Source organism: Carassius carassius, chromosome 33, assembly GCF_963082965.1.
Source record: "Carassius carassius chromosome 33, fCarCar2.1, whole genome shotgun sequence".
NCBI classification, from domain to species: domain Eukaryota; kingdom Metazoa; phylum Chordata; class Actinopteri; order Cypriniformes; family Cyprinidae; genus Carassius; species Carassius carassius.
In genome coordinates this window covers 28,094,012-28,116,407 of record NC_081787.1, presented here as the reverse complement: position 1 = coordinate 28,116,407, position 22,396 = coordinate 28,094,012, and the positions used below count along the sequence as shown (strand labels likewise).

The 22,396-nt window shown below is 40.2% G+C and overlaps 1 protein-coding gene across 6 annotated transcripts in view; it reads right to left on the bottom strand.

Annotated features, from left to right (window-relative positions):
• Window positions 1–22,396, bottom strand: part of gria3b (glutamate receptor, ionotropic, AMPA 3b) — a 140,767-nt gene that overhangs the window by 29,397 nt on the left and 88,974 nt on the right. For all 6 annotated transcript variants that reach the window (XR_009425244.1, XR_009425245.1, XR_009425246.1 and 3 more), the window contains exons 5-11: window positions 17,958–18,011; window positions 17,279–17,440; window positions 16,288–16,455; window positions 15,956–16,060; window positions 10,408–10,512; window positions 7,331–7,537; window positions 4,119–4,492 (exon numbers count right to left, since the gene is read on the bottom strand). Coding sequence is in view for 3 of the 6 variants with exons in the window: in XM_059522165.1 (XP_059378148.1) it covers window positions 4,119–4,492; window positions 7,331–7,537; window positions 10,408–10,512; window positions 15,956–16,060; window positions 16,288–16,455; window positions 17,279–17,440; window positions 17,958–18,011 (1,175 nt within the window). In the remaining 3 variants the exon portion in view is untranslated. The remainder of the gene's footprint in view (window positions 1–4,118; window positions 4,493–7,330; window positions 7,538–10,407; window positions 10,513–15,955; window positions 16,061–16,287; window positions 16,456–17,278; window positions 17,441–17,957; window positions 18,012–22,396) is intronic.

Genomic DNA, 22,396 nt, shown 5'->3' with positions numbered 1-22,396 from the left:
AAAATTACCTTCAAAATTAGAGCTGTAATGTTTTTAATATGCTTGTGAGCAGTGCTGAGTAGATTACTTGCAAAATTGTACTCTGTTACTGATTTAAAGTTACATGACAAAACATTTAGTAAGTAATGTAATCCATTACATTACAGATCAGGTAATATATTCAGATTACTTTTAGATTACTTTTGACCTAAATTGTCTTTCACATAAATTTAAGATGACAAATCACTTTGATCTTCAGGAGAAAGCAATTTGTCAGTGTTGTTCATATCATATCAGTGTTGTTCATATCAGTTTTTTGTTTCTGTCATTTAGAATAAATATCTGTTTTTGTTTTAAATTTTATTTTATTCTGTTTTTATTTTAAGTAGGGAGGATTAATTTTGTTTACGGCTTATTTTATTTCAAAACTCTATGCTGATTGTGCGTGTTGTTTGCCGTTAGCTGTACAGTAATAAGTATCTACAAAAAAGACTTTTTGCTACCTGTTAATTTGCAGTTAAGTGGGAAACTGTACCGTTAAGTAGTTTAGATTTCAAGCCACTTGTGTGCAATAGGCTTTGCAGTGCTAAATAGAAAGCCGCTGACAGCTGTATTCACTCAGGTCGGTTGGTTCGCTGATGAAGTACTTTCCTTCCTTTCCTTCCTCTTTCCACCACTTTCAGCATGTGGTTCCATTATATTCCTGTTGTCTCTCAACAGAAACACTCTTACACAACACAAAGGAGTTGGCGCTATCATTCAAACCTGCGTCCAATCCACACGTCTTCTTTTGCACCCCTTTAATTTTCTATGGGCCTGTGGAGTCTCTGACTCTGTTAGGCTCGACTGAGACCAATATTAAACCTGAAGAGACTGCAACCCCTCCTGCTCTTTCCAACAACTTCGCTTTCACCCATGACCCCAGTCAGATTGGAAGAGGTGGGGGTACTGGTCTACTCATTTCCCAAAGCTGGAAATACCTTCTATGCTGTTATAACTTTAACAATACTTCCTATGAATTTCATGCCATTACAGTCACACTCCCTGTAAAAACCCACGTTGTAGTTATTTATGACCCTCCAGGTCAGCTGGGCAACTTTCTAGAAGAACTGGATTTGCTGTTTTCCTCATTCCCGGAGGATGGCAGCCCTCGAGTACTTTTTAGTGACTTCAATATCCACTTTGAGAAGCCACATGCTACTGACGTCCATGCTCTCCTATCCTCTTTTGAACTTTGGCAGCTCAACACCTCAGGTACCCATAAATCAGGTAACCAGCTCTACCTCATCTTTACATGCAGTTTTACCACAGATAACATCTTGATTAAACCATTGCATGTCTCGGATCATTTCATTATAACTTTCAATCTACATCTACCTTCTTCCACACCAAAAACCCCTCTGCCAGTTTCACTTAGAAGAAATGTAAGGTCACTTTCTCTTCTTCTACTTTCCTTTGTGTTATCATCCTCTCTTCTCACCCTCGCACACTTCTCATCATTAGATGTGAATTGTGCCATAGATACATTATTTTCTACCCTAACTAGCTGCCTTAACAATATCTGTCTTATTTCCTCCATATTTGCACAAGATACTCTCTCCAACCCCTGGTTAACCAATGTCCTTTGCAAGCACTGGACTAAACTCAGGGCAGAGTAGAGAAAATGGCACAAATCAAAAGATTCAACTGATCTTATAAGGTATCAGACACAACTATCTTCATTTTCCACCAAAGTTCACACTGCCAAATCTACCTTCTTCTATAACAAGATTAACAGCACATCAGACACACGCAAACTCTTCAATACTCACAAACATTCGATACCCACTTTTGTTCAATCTCCACCAACTCCCACCACCTCTTTAACTGCTGACAATTTAGCCAATTACTTCACAAACAAAACCACATTCATGAGCAGTTAGTTCTCAGTTCTCCCCTAGGAACTCATAGCAAACACACTGACCATCTTCTCTCCTCCTTGCTCAAAAAACCTACACTAGACACCTCACTTGTTGAAAGCTACAGGCTCAAGTGTCTTCCTTCCTCTCACAGAAATACCAGCTGGACAATAACCAATCTGGATTTAAAAGTGGCCATTCAACTAAAACTGCCTTGCTGTCAGTCACTTAAGTGCAATGGAGTGTAAGAGCTGAGTCAAAATCTTCAGTTCTCATTCTGCTAGATCTATCTGCTGCGTTTAACACATGATTAAATCCTTCTGTCCATCCTCTCATCACTGGGCATCACCAGAACTGCACTCCATTAGTTTGAGTCTTTCCTCACAGGTAGGTCATTCAAGATGGCTTGTGGAAGGGGAGAGGTGCCCAAATCACATCAACTGGTCACTGGGGTTCCTCAAGGATCAGCTCTTGGACCCCTCCTCTTCTCTATATACATTACATCACTGGGACCCATAATTCAGGCACATGGATTTTTCTACCATTGCTATGCTGATGACCAGAAGCTCTAACTCTCATTTCAACCAACTGAAACAATGATACCTACTCAGATCTCAGACTGCCTGATGGACATCTCAGCATAGATGAAAGAACATCACCTGCAGCTCAACCTGGCAAAGACAGAGCTTCATCTTCCAAGCCATCTCATCAGTACAGCACCATCCAACTGGGGTCATCAATGATAATCCCATCATGTTTGTCCAGGAATCTTAGGGTGATCCTTAATTATCAGCTGACCTTTAAAAATTATATTGCAAAAACAGCACGATCATGCAGGTTCGCACTACACAACAGAAGGAAGATCAGACCCTTCCTAACAGAGCATGTAACATAGCTTCTTGTCCAGGCCCTTGTCATTTCTAGGCTGGACTACTGCAATGCTTTTTCTGGCTGGACTTCCAACATGTGCTAACAGACCTCTGCAAATGATTCAGAATGCAGAAGCATATCTTGTTTTTATTGAGCCCATGTCACACCGCTTCTCATCTCTCTGCACTGCCTGCCTACAGAAAAGCCACTAGCTCTGCACACTCCTACCTGCTCTGTCCTATGCATCTGCATCCCCTCCAGAAGCCTGCATTTGGTAAATAAGTGGTGGCTCGTGGTCCCATGGCACAAAATCCCTCTCAGTGTTTTCTTTCACCATACCCTTTTGGTGGAATGACCTACCTAACTCCATCTGGACAGCCGAATCTCTCACAATCTTCAAGAAACAACTGAAAGCCCATCTCTTCTGTGAGCATCTAACAGCTGCCTTTACTTTTTCTATTCTTTTTTTCCTTTATCCTTACCTGTCCCAGCTTTTACTATTTTGACCGATGACTGAAACATTGCATAACAGGCACTTCTTATCTTTATTACCATCCTATGATGAATTGCTTGTTGTATTCCTCAACAAGTCCCTTTGGATAAAAGTGTCTGCCAAATTAATAAATGTAAATGTTAAATGGTATAATCTTGTACCATACTGACATAAAAAATACAAAGAGAAAGAAAATATATTACATTCATTGTTATTAACAACATGAAGAGCATAAAACATTATATTAAGAAACATTATGTTACCAAAGTTTCCCAAACTGGGGTTTGTGAAGGAACTGCAACGGCTTCATGAGTTTAAAGTAAAAGCTAATAATTAAATAAATCATAAAAATATTTTTTACAATTATAGCAATCAAAATAAAACACTTAATAAAAATATGGAATATCACATCTGTTTACCTACATATCATTTGACCATGTGAATAATGTGTAATCAATAAAAAGTAACTGTAGTTTGATTAAAAGTATTTTAAAAAGTAATGTAATCTAATTACAAGTTGTTAATTTTTGGAACCTGATTACGTAATCCAGATTACTTGTAATCGGTTATTACCCAGCACTGCTTTTCAGTAACATTCGGTTTGGTAGAGTTACCCAACATTTTGACGAATTAATTCTCATACATTTTTCATTATTTTTAGAGTCTTTTTTTTATTGATGGATAAGAAAATCACAGATTTATAATCTGGTCTGATGCCATATTGAAAATCTGAAATGGTTTTCAGTTACATCTGCTCTGAGAATCCCAGTGTATTTAAAACAGTGATAAATTGTCTGCTCATAGACAACTATACACGCAAACCCATATATGGACACTATTTTTATAGCCATAAAGCGACACATCGATGATGCACCAACCTTGGTGAGATATCACAGCCCTGCTGCATGAAGGCCCCTAGAGAGAACCACAGGCTGTTAAAAATCCCAAAGTCATTAGGCGGGTCTGGAGAGGTCTGGGGGTCTTTGGCTTCATCAGTCTCATCCAGGTGCCACTCGTAGGGGCTGAAGCGGCTCACGAGGAACAGCACCACGCTGACGCCGATGTATGCGAATACGATACACATCCAGATCTCATATGCCAGAGGGTCCAGGAATGAGAACACACCCGGTTTGGACTTCTGAGGTTTCTTGATCATAATGGAGATGCCCAAACTCATGAAGGGCTTAGAAAAGTCAATGACTTCCTCTCGCACAAGCGTGATCGTTAATGGTGCGACGGCTATATCTGCTCTCTGGAAATGGGGACATGAACAAAATGTGTTTATTGCTGAACATGCACCAGTATGTACATTAAACATGCAATGCAATTCAGCTACTTTTCCATATCTTAGCAAAGTATTTATTTCTCACAAGGAAGAATTTACTTTAAGCTGTACATCACAAACGGTCTTAGTGGAATGTTCTGGTCTCAGTGCAACTTAAGCTTTGCCAACAACATTGATTGCATGCTGTTGATTACAACAGACAATATTGTCAACTTATTTCTTTGTTTTGCTAAATTTAAATGTAATTTTTTTTAGAACATTTAACTTTTTTTTTTTTTTTACTTCAGAATGGTATAAATTTTTGTGGTGCTGTTTTGACATGAACAAAAAAAATCTTTGATATAATTTGAAAAGGATAAATGGTCTTCAAAAATAGTCACTCCTGTGATATTTATGTAGTAAATGAACAAATTGAATTGTTGAATGAATGAATGAATTTTTGGGTACAATGTACAAATCAATAAAGTATTACTTCATAAGGTTGAAAAATATATACCCAAATGAAATACCTAAATAATAATAATAATAAAAAAAAATCCTGAAAATACTCTCTCTCTCTAAGGCTTATAGGGCATCTAGTGGTGACACCTTAAGATTTTCTTTATATCTCCCACCAGATGGCACATACTAACTTGGTATACATTGTAAGGGTATATTTTTAAGAGCATATTATATATAAGAGTATATTTTTTCTTATTACAAATTATTTAAATTCAACTCTATATTATTTTCTGTAGTCTGTCCATGACTTTCTCCAGTCATTTTTTAACCTGGAACTTTCTATTAACATTTGGATGAATTAATCAGATTAATTTCTCACGGTACATTACATCTAGAGCTCAGAGGGGGTCATTTAGAGTTTTCTCAGGCCTTGGTGTGCAGAAGGAAGCCAGGAAAATGACATTCACAGAGACAGGACTTTCACTGCCTCAGAGAAGAACATGTGATGTGTAACAGAAAAGGCTTTTTGTTGGAATTTTTTTTAATGCTTCCCTTCTCATGCTTCACATAAAGTTGCTGTGGGAGCGGCACAGCCGCTTCCCACTTCCCATAATCCTCAGAGGCACTATAGCATGAGCTTATAATAAAACGACAGTGAAAGATTTTATCTAGCATGTGTCCTCAGCCAGGAGAACATTAGTTATGCAATCAGGAAGTGTAAGGTCACTGCAACTCTGCAGGTGAACGCTGGTTATAAAAGCCTCTACAAATATTAATATCCTTTTATCTTGTGGTTGTAGTGAATGGAACTCCAGTGCACTGTCTCAATAAATCATATAATCATTTGCATATAAATAGCTAATTAAGAGTCTACCAGAAGTGATTTATCAGTGAGGAAGAAATACGCCTCAAAACTCTCAGCGTCTACTGCATGCTAGACAAATAATCGCATATGATCTTTTTAATTCTGAAATTAGTATTGCACAAATGTGCACAGGTAAAATCCAATTGATATCAAAAGCTGTTTATAAAACATGAAAGAAAACAAATTAGGTTGGATAAGACATTTAGAAGAATCCCATAGGAATCATTTCATGTTTTTATCTCTTTATGGCAAAAAAAAACAAAAAAAAAACAAAAAAACAATGAAAGCTGTAAAGTTTTTACATTTAAAAGCAGAAGAATTCACTGTTATTGTTTAGCCGGTCGTAACTGTCTGAAAACTTCAACATATGACAGGAGTGGATCATGATTATACTATGATTACATGATTATAGTATCAATCAGTGGTATTTTGAAAGTGTATCTTCCCAAGCTACAAACTACTCAGAATTTAAAGTCAAGCTGCAATTTTTAACATGACAAGCTATTAAGAAAAATCTACATTGGTGCTGTTTAAGGGGGCATTTGTAAATAAAATACATCTATAACTATCAGATTAAATCCTTTATTTATTTAATTAATTTCATGAGATAAATGTTTTTCTTTCAGAATAACAGTGAGTTTCTCAGATAGGGTGACATTATTAAAATTCTACACACACACAAAAAAAATAACAATAAACAATAAACAATACATAACAATTCTACACACACACACACACACACACACACACACACACACACACACACACACACACACACACACACACACACACACACTCACACACACACACACACACACATTGTCCGAAGGTTAAACATGGATAAGAAACATTTGTCCTGACTATCTGAGCTAAAAGTGCAATGGTTCAGTGATGGTGAGATTTTTTTCTTTTTATCTCCACATGCATTTTTTCCCCATTTTGAGAATAATTTGAGTATAATTTCCAACGTTAGCACATCAAATCCAAGCAATCTCTCTGGCTGATGGTAAGGAAATTGAACAGATGAGGTAGCCTAACCCTCATGCATTTTGTATAAGGTCCTTCTTCTTGAATGTCGGCTCTGGGAATTGGAAGTGATTTCACTGGGTTTTCCTCCATTTATAGCAAGGGAGCTCTTTGACAAATGCAAAAATGGTGAGTTGCCTGGGTGTACTGTGAAAAGTGCCTTAGAAATCAAACAGCATAGAGGTGAATCAAAGAAGTGCATGCTGTGAAGGAGCATGTTTAAAAAACAGTCTCACTACCAGCACTGTCTGGCTGCAGTTATAGTTGAACGACACCCAGACGTTTCCAGTCAATTTCCCCACGCTCTTTCCCATCAGGCAATTCACTTCTTCCAACCCCTTATTTGACAGCAATTTCTAGCGAATGTCTCTTTTAAATGTATCATTTATGGAAGGTTTATGAATAAAAGTGACTACTGCAGAAGGAAAGGTTAGTGTTTCTCCGTAAGAGTTCCTAACAAATTCAATACTCACCCCATAGACTAGTTCACCCACCATCCCGTTCCAAGTCTTGGTTTCAGGGTCACGGGCACCATATTTTCCATCCATGACTATGGACAGTCTGTACTTAATCCCAACATGTTTTGCAATCTCAGAAGCTAAATCGACACAGTAGCCTTCATACTTGTCATTGCCATCCAGATGCATGTGGTTTTTCTTGTACATCACATATGGTGCTTCCTGTTAATCAAACACACTCTCATTTATTATAATCTTCGCTTACTGCTTTCATTGTCCATTGTCACAGGCACCAGAGCCCACTGACATCTTATCAGTTACAGGCATGCAGGCATGCTGGAATATCATGACTGTGCATTTATACCCACCTATTCTCTCACACACATAATCCACAAAACTAGATCACATACAAGACGAATGACTGAAGCAGCAGACAGGGGACTGTGAGACATTGATCCACATGTGGCCATAGTCAGACCAAACTGGTAATTCCCCAGCCTCTTCTAAGGCCCTCTTTACACCTGGTATTAATATTCATCTCAGGTGATCCCATCACAGGTTGCCAAATGAGACAAATTGTTGTCTCCACCTAAGGTACATTCTGATAGATAATATCATTTAAAATCTGGATCTTGTGCTTTTGGTCTAAGAAATCACAATAATATTTGCATGTCTTACTCTGGGACTCGAATTATGGTCTCAAAAAGGAGCCTGAGTTCAGGCACACTTATTATAGGTGACAATCACCTCAATCTCTAGTGGCCACAGTATATTTTAAGCAACCGAGAATTTTCAAGAAACTCATGGCTTTGAGTGGCTGCCTAGCAACTGTATACCCTATATACACACAGTGTCATGAAAACACAGTGTTTTGAAATGAATGCTGAAATAAATTCACAGACTAGTTTTTGGATGGCTGGTTCTTGGTTTGGGTTTGGGCCACTGTCCTGCAGAGCTCCATCACTAATCAAAATTACATCTGAACAATCTAACCCAAAGGTGCTCTCCCTGGAGATCTATGTACCTGCAGACTTCAGTTCCAGCCCCACTCCAGCACATCTGTAATAATTATCAAGTGTTCCTGAAAATCTTAATTAGCTTGTGCAGGTGTGTTTGATCAGGGTTGAAGCTGAGCTTTGCAGGAAGGTAGATATCCAGGAATAGGAATGGGAACTCATGATCTAAACTACTGTATGTATTGCCCATGCCTGATCTAGGATTATTGTTTTGAGTTTGGGTCTCATTATAGATCTGGGCTGTGGTATAAGTCTGAATCTAGGTTTTGAATTGTATAGTCTTGACTCCACCAATGTTCTTAATATGCATCTCCAGTAACTACATGAGTTTTATCACATACATTATTGTACATCATATACATCACATAGTATGTGTTGGGTGAGTGGACATCATATGCGTCCTTGTCTACCTCTGATTATGGAATGAATATGTCCACAAAAAAAGTGGACTTTGTTTAACTGCATTTAGGACTGTCTACTTTGGATCAAAACACTGGAGATGGATGACATCAGGTATAAACAGGGTCTGAGACCATAAAACAAATCAAAATAAGTTTGATTCTGGTCTTCTCTGTTTCACACACATGCACGCACACTGTCACGTTGCAATATCCCAAGGGTCTGAAATGCATTGGCAGTTGAGGGTGAGAGGTGAGGTATGCAAGAACGTATGAAGTGAGAAGGAATCCGATTCATTAAGTAAATGGCAGTGACTGTAGAGGAATCATAGTGTTAATTCTGTTCAGACATATTCAAGCACATATGCGACAGAAGCCATTATCATTCCAACAGAAAGAACACTGAACATATCCCTGCTAAAAAGACCAGCTTTCACCAGCTAGAATTTCAGGCTGGTTGATGCCAGGTATTGCTGGTTAGGTGTCTACTGCAGTTTCGGTCTAGCTGGTGGACCAGCTCAGGTCGACTAGCATGGTTGTTCCAGAGATACTGGCTGACTTGCTGGTTTAGCTATATAAACAGACTGGTGCCATGTTAGGGACCAGCATCCAAAAACACAATATATGGTCTTTTCAGTAGGGAAACAAAACCAAGCAAAAACGGAGCTATTGTTAGGATCCAAACTCAAAAGCACTTTGTCGACAAACCGAATTGAACAAAGTAAAAGTGTGCAAGCTGGTTTTATCCTACCCCCCCATTTCAAACATTGTGGCAGCGGCTTGCTTGTCATTATTACCAAACAATATGGCTTCTTGCAGTGAGAATGCATCCCATTAGAGTCAGAGACAATTAGGGTGCTAGTAGGTTAGCAATGGTTTGTTTGTTCTGTGCTGAATGTATCCTCTCACCTCATCCTTTGTGTGATTGTTTTCCTCCTGAATCCCTCTGATAGAATAACTGACAGCTGCTTGTTTAATTGCTCACATTCAAGTCATTTGAAAGACTGACCTTGGTTTTTGGTGAAACAAAACAATTACAAACGATTGTTGTTTTACAGGGGATGATGTTGTGAGCATTGATTTGAATTCCTAAGAGATGCGTGTTGGCCTTGCCAATTAGAGGCTGATTTTAAAGCTAATGCCATTAATGGCAGAAGATGAAGTGATCCATCAGCACCGAGCAGTCCTCCGGTCAATGTAAAGTGAATCTGAGAAAGGGCCTCATACCTGGCCTCACTCAAATACGCTTTATCTTTGCCAGAGGCAAAACATCAAACCCTTCTTTGTTGTGGTAAGCATTAGCTTGTTATAGCTCATGTGTCATTGGCCATTTACTTGATGAGTGGAAAGTCTTACCTACATATGCATTGTATGTCTACTTGATGATATCAATGTGAAACCATCATACCTAATGCCGTTATTGTGATGTCACTGCTACGACAGGCCACTGATATATGGAAAATCAAAATGCTTTGACACCCACACAGATACAGTTGAAACACTCATGCGTCGGTTTTCCTCGCGTTTGACTGTTTCAACGTGTAATGAGTGGATGGAAAGCAAAACAAAAGAAAAGTACTTCTACCCGCCCAGGACAGAATGTATCAATCTAGGAGTCAACACCATGACCCTGATGGGCAGAATATGCGGCATGATTTAAACGTCATGGAGCGTGTACCATAATAGTAGTGACCACAATTGTTCGGTTTTCCACTGAGGAATCGTTGGTGTACTGCTGATCCATTATATTAACAAAGCGCTCAATATCGTTCCAGTATCCGATCTGTAAAGGGAAAACATTTGCGTTATTACCAAACAGCAGACATTTTTATTGCACTGATGCTAACTACCCCCTCCCCACAGCCCTTCTGTTCAGCTAAGGAAGCTGTTGTGGATGTGTACTCTCATAAGACTGTGTTCATTAAAAAAATATTAGCTGCTGTTGTTATTGCCTGGAGTTAAACAAAAAAAGACAAATTCTTGGCTGACATTTGTTAAAGAGGAAAAAAATGCTTATGGTGGAATTTTCAGGGATGCAGAAGCTGGAAGTTACTCTTGGATGTAATTCTGCTCAACAGAAATTTAACTTGATTAGATTTTACTGATTTACACATTCTGTGTTTTCTCCTTGCTACATGCTTGAGTTGTTGCATAGCGGTTGAGCGGCATGTGTCAGAACCATTAGCATAGCAATAGCCACTAAGGCATCACTGAGGTGACATTGCAGAGGGGTCCGACACAGTCTTGTACATCACTACTGACAGTCATTGTCAATTAGCTTCTCCTTACCGACACTGACCCCATCTAACCTTAGGCTTAACTATTCTCATCCATTGTGATTGTTTCTGGAATAGTGTGTTATAAAGAGCAGTTTCTGTTATGATGCATTTATTGAAGCTTAAAGTTAGGACATATTGAAGGGATTGTCCAACCTATTTGCAACCAATTAAGGCAAGACTACGGTGGCTGAGAGAGCTAAAAATCAATGTGTGCTAAGAAAAGTGAGATTTTTTTTAACATCCTGACCGCATTGGATATCATTAGCCTATATAAGCTGACGAAATACACAATTACTGTAACTGTGCAAATTTTTATAACATCCCCATGAATATTAACATCAAATTAACCATAGCTTTGCTACACTAACCATAGTTTAACCATGGTATTTGTACATTTGTGGTTATACAGATGGTAATCAAAATGCCAAAAAAAAGCTCAACACTTTCAACAATTTTTGCATATGTCTTCTTATGTCGCAGTGCATTAAGCTCTCTCAAACACTGTGCAAGACACTATACATTAAAAAAAAATAAAAATTATATGCACTACCATTTTGTTCTAGCACTGAGCGTCAAATCTACACTTTAGTAACACTTAGACACACACACACACACACACCAAACTTTACAGTTTTATTCTTATCTACAGTCGTGGCCAAAAGTTTTGAGAATTACATAAATATTAGTTTTCAAAAAGTTTGCTGCTAAACTGCTTTTAGATCTTTGTTTCAGTTGTTTCTGTGATGTACTGAAATATAATTACAAGCACTTCATACGTTTCAAAGGCTTTTATTGACAATTACATGACATTTATGCAAAGAGTCAGTATTTGCAGTGTTGGCCCTTCTTTTTCAGGACCTCTGCAATTCGACTGGGCATGCTCTCAATCAACTTCTGGGCCAAATCCTGACTGATAGCAACCCATTCTTTCATAATCACTTCTTGGAGTTTGTCAGAATTAGTGGGTTTTTGTTTGTCCACCCGCCTCTTGAGGATTGACCACAAGTTATCAATGGGATTAAGATCTGGGGAGTTTCCAGCCCATGGACCCAAAATTTCAACATTCTGGTCCCCGAGCCACTTAGTTATCACTTTTGCCTTATGGCACGGTGCTCCATCGTGCTAGAAAATGCATTGTTCTTCACCAAACTGTTGTTGGATTGTTGGAGGGTGTTTTGGTACCATTCTTTATTCATGGCTGTGTGAGTGAGCCCACTCCCTTGGATGAGAAGTAACCCCAAACATGAATGGTGTCAGGATGCTTTACTGTTGGCATGACACAGGACTGATGGTAGCGCTCACCTTTTCTTCTCCGGACAAGCCTTTTTCCAGATGCCCCAAACAATCGGAAAGGGGATTCATCGGAGAATATGACTTTGCCCCAGTCCTCAGCAGTCAATTCACTATACTTTCTGCAGAAGATCAATCTGTCCCTGATGTTTTTTTTGGAGAGAAGTGGCTTCTTTGCTGCACTTCTTGACACCAGGCCATCTTCCAAAAGTCTTCGCCTCACTGTGCGTGCAGATGCGCTCACACCTGCCTGCTGCTATTCCTGAGCAAGCTCTGCACTGGTGGCACTCCGATCCCGCAGCTGATTCCTCTTTAGGAGACAATCCTGGCACTTGCTGGACTTTCTTGGACGCCCTGAAGCCTTCTTTACAAGAATTGAACCTCTTTCCTTGAAGTTCTTGATGATCCTATAAATTGTGGATTTAGTTGCAATCTTAGTAGCCACAATATCCTTGCCTTTGAAGCCTTTTTTATTCAACGCAATGATGGCTGCATGCGTTTCTTTGCAGGTCACCACGGTTAACAATGGAAGAACAATGATTTCAAGCATCAGCCTCCTTTTAACATGTCAAATCTGCCATTCTAACCCAATCAGCCTGACATAATGATCTCCAGCATTGTGCTCATCAACATTCTCACCTGAGTTAACAAGACGATTACTGAAATGATCTCAGCAGGTCCTTTAATGACAGCAATGAAATGCAGTGGAAAGGTTTTTTTGGGATTAAGTTAATTTTCATGGCAAAGAAGGACTATGCAATTCATCTGATCACTCTTCATAACATTCTGGAGTATATGCAAATTGCTATTAAAAAAACTTAAGCAGCAACTTTTCCAATTTCCAATATTTATGTAATTCTCAAAACTTTTGGCCACGACTGTATATTATGAAGGTATATCGCTTTGTTATACCAGTCTACTTCGAGTGCAAACTAAACAAGCCAATACACGTTGGCATGCAATTATTGCATTAAGCTGAAGCTGATCACAACGTGAGCATAAAAAGGCAGCAAGGGGGTCAAAGGCCAATGCATACAAGGTTTTCACTGAGGGGCAGAGCTGGTGACCCGGCCGCTCAACGATGGTACAGCAGCAGTGACAACGGGATGTGACGTCTCTGTTCCCTCCTTCATGGAACGAGGGTTACCATATGTAACCGAGACATTCCCTTTCAGCCGGTCACTCTCGATGTCACATCAGATGACCGATGAATTGGGATTCCTACCCCTTCGTGTGCCCTGTGTGAGCTACCTGCGCCCCTTTTTTTGGTGTAGGCCGGGGCTCACAACAAGAAGTTCCATTCACCATTGTCGAAGCACTACCTACTCAGTGAGATTGGATTACACTTTGGAAACGTACCCATTCCACTTGGAACAGGGGTGCTGCGGAAGCTCCATCCTTCCTGAAGGAGGTCTCGGGAACAATACACACATGAACATCTGTTTAGGTGCATATGGAAAATAGGAAGTGATTGTAACCCTCTTGGAAATGGCAGAAGTCTACCCGGGAAACACGAGCTCTGAGGCTATACCGTGGACTTTAAACATATGGGGTCCGCTGGTCTCACATATGGAACCCAGCCTTCTACCGGATCTCAAGGATTCAGCGAGTAAAGGCCTGGCTCCAGATACTCCAACACTTCTGGCTGCCAAGGGGATGGAGGAGCTTGACAGAGTCTACAGTACGGACGCTCTGGAGTAGTTTAAGCAAGCCGAAACTAACCAGGGCCTATCAGTGCCACTACCTGTTTTTTAGGTTAGAACACAGGAGGATCCAATCTCCACACGAAGGCTATAGAACCTAGCAAATGTGTTGGGAACCTTGGGCACATAGCCAGGCCAGGGCCTTAGGATTACCTGGGATTCAGATGGCCCAAACTCTAGACATGAATTGTTGACCGAAATATGTGCAGGTCCCCTACCCTCTTGATGGAGGCCAATGCAAGCAAGAGCAGAGTTTTCAATGAAAGAAACTTTAGCTTGACTGAGTGCAAGGGCTCAAATGGGCCCTGATGTAGTGTTTTAAGAGACAGGTCCCAGGAGGGTATGGAAGGGGGTCGGGAAGGATGTAACCTCCTGGCCCCTCTAAAGAACATGATGACCAGGTCATTCTTACCCAACGACTTCCCTTCTACAGGGTCATGGTACACAGCAACCTTTGAGGGTGGAGGGAAAAAAGAAAGCACGACCCTGATCGGGCATCTCTTGGGCATCTTGCGAGAAGAACACCACTCGACAAAGAGGTTCCACTGCAAGGTGGAAGCATGTCTCGTAGATGGTGCTTTCGCTGAAGTGATGGTGTACACTACCTCTTAGGGTAGGTCACCAAGAACCTCCGCGTCCCATTCAGGCACCAGACATCAAGTTTCCAGAGGTCTGGATGCGGGTGCCATAGGGTGCCTCATCTCTGAGTCAGAAGATCCTTCCTCAAATAAATCCACCTGGGAGGGGCTGTTGCGAAGAGTACTAGTTTGGGGAACAAGGTCCGAGTGGGCCATTATGGCACAACAAGCAAGACCTATTCTTTGTCCTCCCTGACCTTGTACAGCGTCTGTGCAAGAAGGCTCACTGGGGGAAATGCATACTTATGCAGGCCGTGTAGTCAGCTGTGTTCCAGTGCATCTGTGCCGATGTGTTCCCTCAGATAGGCAGTAGAACAACTGGCAGTGAGAGGTCTCTGGTGAGGCAAACAGGTCTACCTGAGCAGCTCTGAAATGTCTCTAAATCAGCTCGACCATACAAGGATGGAGTCACCACTCTCCCGACGCAAAGCTCGAGATAGCTCGTTGGCCATACGGTTGAGCAGACATGGAATGTGCATGGCATGAAGTGACCTCAGAACCTTCCGACTTCAAAGGAGGAGGTGGTGGGTGAGTTGCAACATGCGATAAAAGCACAGACCACCTTGTCGGTTGATGTACGCAACGGTCACAGTGTTGTCCATTTGGACCAGCACATGATTGCCTCGTAAGCGACCATTGAGTCTGCGGTGCAATGCTTACCTAGTTTCACAGTTTGGCAGAGAGTGCGTGAGTAGGGACTTTGTTTGATGCTCTCGAACTGCCCGCTACTGCCGGCTGGTGAAGGAGGATGAGTGAGTTCTGGTGTTAGGCCGTCCACAACTCTCTGTGCCCTCCTGGGACCCAGAGATAGAGGAGCAAACAATGTTTTCGCTTGGCTCCTAAGTGAAAAGCTGGTATTCATTGTACCTGCTACCTTTTTATGCTCATGCTGTGATCAACTGCGGCTGGATGCAATAACTGCATGCCAATGTGCATTGGCTCGTTTAGTTTATACTCAAAGTAGATTGGTCTATCGAAACGATATCCCAATTCATCGGTCATCTGACATGACTTCAAGATGTATGTACTTAAATAACTGGGGAGGTATGTTGAAATCAGTTTTTACCCAATTCACCTGTGGTGTCTTGCCTTAATCATTGCTATTGCTAGTTTGTTATGGAGTCTAAGATGAGATGAGTCATCAGTATTCTTTTCTCTATTTTATCTAGTGAGTTATAAATATACATTTTAAATGTGTATATCTGATAAACTTTTTTTTTTTTTGCTTAGACTTGAGGAATGGATCCCTGGTTGATTTCTCACACTGACTTGTACAAAGCTTACCCAACAAATTTACACATTTACTGATGACTTACTTTTCTTGGGCCACCTGTTTTCATTTCATAAACATCAATAGTGTAGTTTGATCTGCGACCAAAGCTGTCAAACTGGATATTACCAGTCATCCCTTGCACCTGGACCTGCCAAAAACAATAACAACATAAAGAAACCAGCAAAATAACAATGGTACTTGAAACTTTTGGAATAAATTTGGATGTGTGGGAGTAACGCAAATTAATCCTAAGGAGATTGTTAATTTCAAAGTGAATTACACACTGAGAGAATACAAACTGTTATTGTCATTTTCAGAAAAGCTAAAACACTTAGAAAAATGCAAAAAATGTACACATTTTGAGAGACATTTTACCATTTTGAGAGCTCGTTCAATGTCGATGCCTTGGCTCCAAGGGACCGCAGGGTTAGCCAGGCAATCACCTGCACTGCCTCGTCTGGACACATCTACTCGCTGGCGTCGCAGGTACCGGAACGCCTCCGCAATGACCAGGATAGCATCATAAGACAGCGCTGAAGTGTACTGTACACAATAACAGTTAAACACCTCACATTAACAGTTATTTGTTAGAGCAGTTTAAAATAATCAAACACATTATCTGTAAGTAAACACTCTGTAGAGGGTTAAAATAAGCTGCCCTTTTCCACGTCTAAACACATGTTGATGTACATAATGAAGGACAATTGCGATACATTTCTGAAAATAATCATAATTGGCAAATGCAACAAAAGATGACACACTTCAGGGATGTAGCTTGTAAATTATTTCATGCTATGTAAAGGGTATTAACAAGGTTTCTAATTACAGAGATATATAAAATATTTAGGTATGTGAGAGCTGTTCATGGGTACAACCTGTAATTACACCTCATTTCAACCAAGAAAAGAGAACAAGCTGGTCTGTGCTAATTTGCCGTGAGCTACACTATTATATTGTTTTGTATTTTTTCAAAGTGACTGCAGCGAGGAACTTAGCGACAAAAATAAATGTAATATAACAAAGCTAACATCAAAGACATTGTGCCTTTACAGTCACAATTCAAATCGCTTTCTGATGTCTTCATAAAAAAAATTAATAAAATAATAATAATAATAAAAAAAAAAAAAACTCTCCTGGAAAAGACTTGGAAAATGTATGTGCCGGTAAGTGCAAATTTCCAGTGAGAAATTAATGAAACTTGTAAAGAAAACATCTTTCCGTGTCTGTAAAAATAAATCAATAAAAATAAAAGTAGCCTATTGTGTGAAAAGTAGAGATTTTTCATTAAAAGAAAAAGTCAAAGATCATAAAAAGAAGAGACAGCAACAATGATTGTTGTTGTTGTTTCTAAGTAGTAGTTTCAGACCTTCAGAGGTGTGTTTCTAGCTTCAGGAAACTCTCTTTCATCTAGACGGTCCCATCTCTGGAGAAACTGTTGTACAACTGAGTTTTCAGGATTGATTATCTGGAAGCCACTAATGTTCGCTCCACCGAGAAAGACCTTGTCCAGGCTAATGTTGGTGAAGCCCTGTGGAAAGAGATTATGGAAAAGAAGCAAGCTTAGGATTCATGAGATGATGGCAATATAACAATCATCATGTGAAAATGGATCTCATTGTTTCCGTTTCAAAACCCAAAATGGGAAAATCACTAAGGCTCTTATTAACCATTGTGGTATATTAAGATTAATGGATGTCATATATTATATAAGTTTGTCAAATTGATAGAACCACAAGAAAACAATATTTATAATTAAAATACATCACTTTAGGGGGAAAAATACACTCATGTATATCAGAAGTGTTTAGAAAAATACATTTCTTTAGTTTTACTGATTACACACATATTTAGTGTTATTAAATGTTGTGGACAATCATGTAAAAAATTACAATAAAACAAACATAAATACTTATATTTGGTGCATGTTTTGTAATGGATGTTTAAAGGAGCATCTTTTCATCTTGAACACTCTTATTTGTCATTGAATTTGCATAATTTCTAAAATCTCTGTTCTTTAGTTAGAGTATGGAGGTGGTGAAACTCACCAGATTGGCAATAACATAATGGTAGCCTCGACTGTTCTTTCCGAGTGCCACAACCTACAGGAAAGAGAATCAATAACAGTTTACAATCCATGTAAGAAGAGTGCAGGGGCCTTATATCATCCCTCAGGTGAGATCCTCTCTCCATTTACACTGTCTTAAGTGACAAAGGCACTCAAGATTGATGGATGTTTCCTCATGCAGCGGCTGACAATCTTTGATGTTGCTTGCTGTTGTATGCTGGTCAACGGGAAAACACATGGACAAAACCCTACATGTGTTCTTATAAATGAACAAAAGATGTCACTGATGTGCCAAGTGCGCCGATCTGACCCTGCAACCTTCACGTTAGACCCCTTTCATTAGTGACCATTAGTGAAGTATACAAACAATGGTCACTTGATCTTGGGTAATGTGTCCTCATGAGTCATGTGCCATGTGCACATAAAAGACATTAAATTATTTTTTTGAAGTGCTACTAACTTCTAACTGGAACTCTTTCTGTTAATTGGGCAAAATAAAAAAAAAAATAAAAAAGTTTACACATTATTTTGATGGTTTCCTTTAGACTCTGTTGACCGTAAGTAACTTTGCAACTACACATCAATGAACTATCATTAGAGTATTAGTAGACTGTTGAGTTAGGGTAAATTGACATGTAATTAGCAAAGTTCCTTTTCAGTCAGTCACGTTCGATATTACGTCCAGACTGACGTCCTGGTCCTGTCAACACTGCACTGGCTCCCTATCAAACATCGTATAGATTTTAAAATATTGCTTATTACTTATAAAGCCCTGAATGGTTTAGCACCTCAGTATTTGAATGAGCTCCTTTTACATTATAATCCTCTCGACCGCTACATTCTCAAAACTCAGGCAATTTGATAATACCTAGAATATCAAAATCAACTGCGGGCAGCAGATCCTTTTCCTATTTGGCGCCTAAACTCTGGAATAACCTACCTAACATTGTTCGGGAGGCAGACACACTCAGTTTAAGCAGTTTAAATCTAGATTAAAGACCCATCTCTTTAACATGGCTTACACATAACATACTAATATGCTTTTAATATCCAAATCCGTTAAAGGATTTTTAGGGCTGCATTAATTAGGTAAACCGGAACCGGGAACACTTCCCGATGTACTGGCTACATCATTAGAAGAATGGCATCTACGGTAACATTAGTCTGTTTCTCTCTTACTCCGAGGTCACCATAGCCACCAGATCCAGTCTGTATCCAGATCCAGGACGTATCCAGCACAGATGGTGGATCAGCTCCTAGAAAGGACCTCTACAGCCCTGAAAGACAGCGGAGACCAGGACAAATAGAGCCCCAGATACAGATCCCCTGTAAAGACCTTGTCTCAGAGGACCACCAGGACTAGACCACAGGAAACAGATGATTCTTCTGCACAATCTGACTTTGCTGCAGCCTGGAATTGAACTGCTGGTTTTGTCTGGTCAGAGGAGATCTGGCCCCCCAACTGAGCCTGGTTTCTCCCAAGGTTTTTTTCTCCATTCTGTCACCGATGGATTTTCGGTTCCTTGCCGCTGTCGCCTCTGGCTTGCTTAGTTGGGGTCACTTCATCTACAGCGATATCGTTGACTTGATTGCAAATAAATGCACAGACACTACTTAAACTGAACAGAGATGACATCACTGAATTCAATGATGAACTGTCTTTAAATATCATTTTGCATTATTGACACACTGTTTTACCTAATGAATGTTGTTCAGTTGCTTTGAGGCAATGTATTTTGTTTAAAGTGCTATATAAATAAAGGTGACTTGACTTGACTGACATTATGGGGTCTCGTTTGGGAGCCCAATAACCTCTGAGTGATTCACCTCTAAAAAGGCTAATGTGAACTGGCGAGTGGAATTTGCATGCCAAGCCACTTCCCTTACATATTTGTACATAAGCTGGTTGCATGCATCCACATTCAGATTTTACTTCAGAGCTGATTGCTTCAAAAATTACAATTACATTCTGAAAGAAGACACTGATAGGACAAACCCTACAAGAAATCGCCTCATCCCCTCTTGGGATCTCTCTGTGGTCCTTGCTGGACTACAGAAGGCTCCATTTGATCTCCTTGAGGGGGACCTGCAAGCATTTTTGGTCAAGAGAACATGCCTTGAGTTTGGGCCAGCTGATTCTCATATAATCTTGAGACCCTGACCTGGATTTGTGACCAAAGATCTTACCACCTCTTTTCGGGATCAAGTGGTGAACTTGCAAGCACTGCCATTGAAGGTGGCAGATCGAGTCCTTGCATTGCTGTGCCCGGTTTGTGCCTTGCCTTTAGAAGCTCCGATCATTTCTTTGTCTGGTTTGCGGGTCAGCAAAAGGGAAAGGCTGTCTCCAAAGAGAGGTTGGCCCACTGGCTACTGGACACCATCACCTTGGAATACCATACTCAAGGCAAGCTGTGTCCCTTGGGAGTGAGGGCTCACTCCACTCTGAGTATGGCATGCTCTTGTGCATTGGCGCACGGCTCCTCTGTAGCAGACAGTTGTAGAGCTGTGGCCTGGGTGACAACTAATACCTTTGCAAGGTTTGATAACTTCTGAGTTGAACCAGTATCTTTTTCTTGAGTTGGGTATGAGTAGGCAGGAAGAATGGCTCGGTGTCATGCTTGCAGCACCATTCACCTTAGCAGGGGATACAAGTGCTAATTATTCTGGCAGTAAGTTCCCCCAGTTGACCAACCCTGGTAGAGTCCTCTAGCACCCTTTGGCATCAGGCTTGGTGGAGGAGTCTTTCACTAGGCTCAGTACTTTTGTTGTATGCCCTTTTGTCAGCCCTTGTGCTGGGCTAGGTGTCCATGCTGAGATTCCCTTCTGGCAATTCTGCATGTGTTTTTCCACGGTATGGTTCCGTGGAAGCATTTCCCTGAGCATTTCCTCTGGCTGTCCCTGCATTGTTAGCTGCCCCTCTCTGGTAGGATGTACTTCCGCAGTGGACTCCATATGTTGCACTGTCCCTTCGTCAGTCCATATTGGTATCTCCACATGTTACATCCCTTTGGGTAGGATTTGGCTCTGTTTCCCAGACATAGTTGACTGCTGTTAATTTAGAGACATTTGGCCTTACTGATGTCAAACCTAGCATGACACAAATATTTATTTATTAAGGCTAACACTTTATTTTGAAAGTCCAATTTAGACATTCTACTAGCTATATGTAACTTTTCAACTAAAGTACTGCAAATGTCAACTTAAGCAGTCATTAGAGTAATGCTTTATATCTGCTCACACTTTATTTACTTTGCAAGTACGTACCTTATTCTACTAACTCTAGCCGTAACCATGTACCAATACTCTAGAGTTAGTTGCAAATTAATTACAGTTAGTTACAATTACAAGTTACAGTTACAACTGCTGTACAGATAGTTGCAAATTTACAGTTAGTAGAATGTCTAAAGTGGACTATTGAAATAAAGTTTTGTCCAGTTTGGGAGAAATGGATTACAGCACACCCATTTGGATTACCTTTGGCACTTTTAAGGTCTAATTTCTTTTGTCCTTTTCACTAAATACTTTCTGATGTGATTATTCTACAGTGTATCATCTGTGTCCTTTTGTATTCCACAGAAGAGGCAACCTCCTATAAATCTAGAAGAACATAAAGGTGAGTTATGACAGAATTTCCATTTTCAGGTGAACTTTTAATGCTTCCCCAAAACATCAAAGACTGTAATATAATGATTCAGCCATAGCTTTTCTGATGTTTCATTGACATAATGCCCTTGACTTTTGGCTCCACTGAAGGTTTTTGGAGCCAGTGAGGTTATCAGTCCTGTCCCACAAACAAATACTGCTGCAGGCTCCTCACACCTGAGTGAGAGCTGGCGGAAGAACAGAGATCACGATTGAACTTCACAGCCTGCGGGCCAGCAGGACCACTCTACAACCTTGATGTTGACACAGCCAGGGCCTAATGACATGATCCCATTCAAAAGCTCCAGTCCGAGACCTGACGGTCACGCGGCTCAGAACACTTGCTCTAACAGAAGACATGACAGAATTAAAATTTAGAGTAAATCAGTCCTTTAACTTGAAATAACCAGGATTATTCAGTCATCTTTGATGCAGAGTGATTTTAAAGGGCACCTATTATTATTTTTCTTTTTTTATTTATTTTACCTTTCACTTAATGTGTAATATACAGTAGCTGCATGTGCATGTAAGCAATTTGCAAAGTTACAAAACACAAAGTGCACTCGTTCAATCCCATAATGCACCACAATAATGAGTTTACAACCAATGTACACTCAATAGCTAGAGAATACCCATAATGCAATATAAGGGTCATGCCGAATGAATTCCTCATCTCACCAGAAGATGGTGCCTGCAGCTGAATTATACATCCATTTTCCAAACCGCTGGTCCCCTTATGGCGCATCCAGTGTCCGAATGTACAAACTGATTTTCATT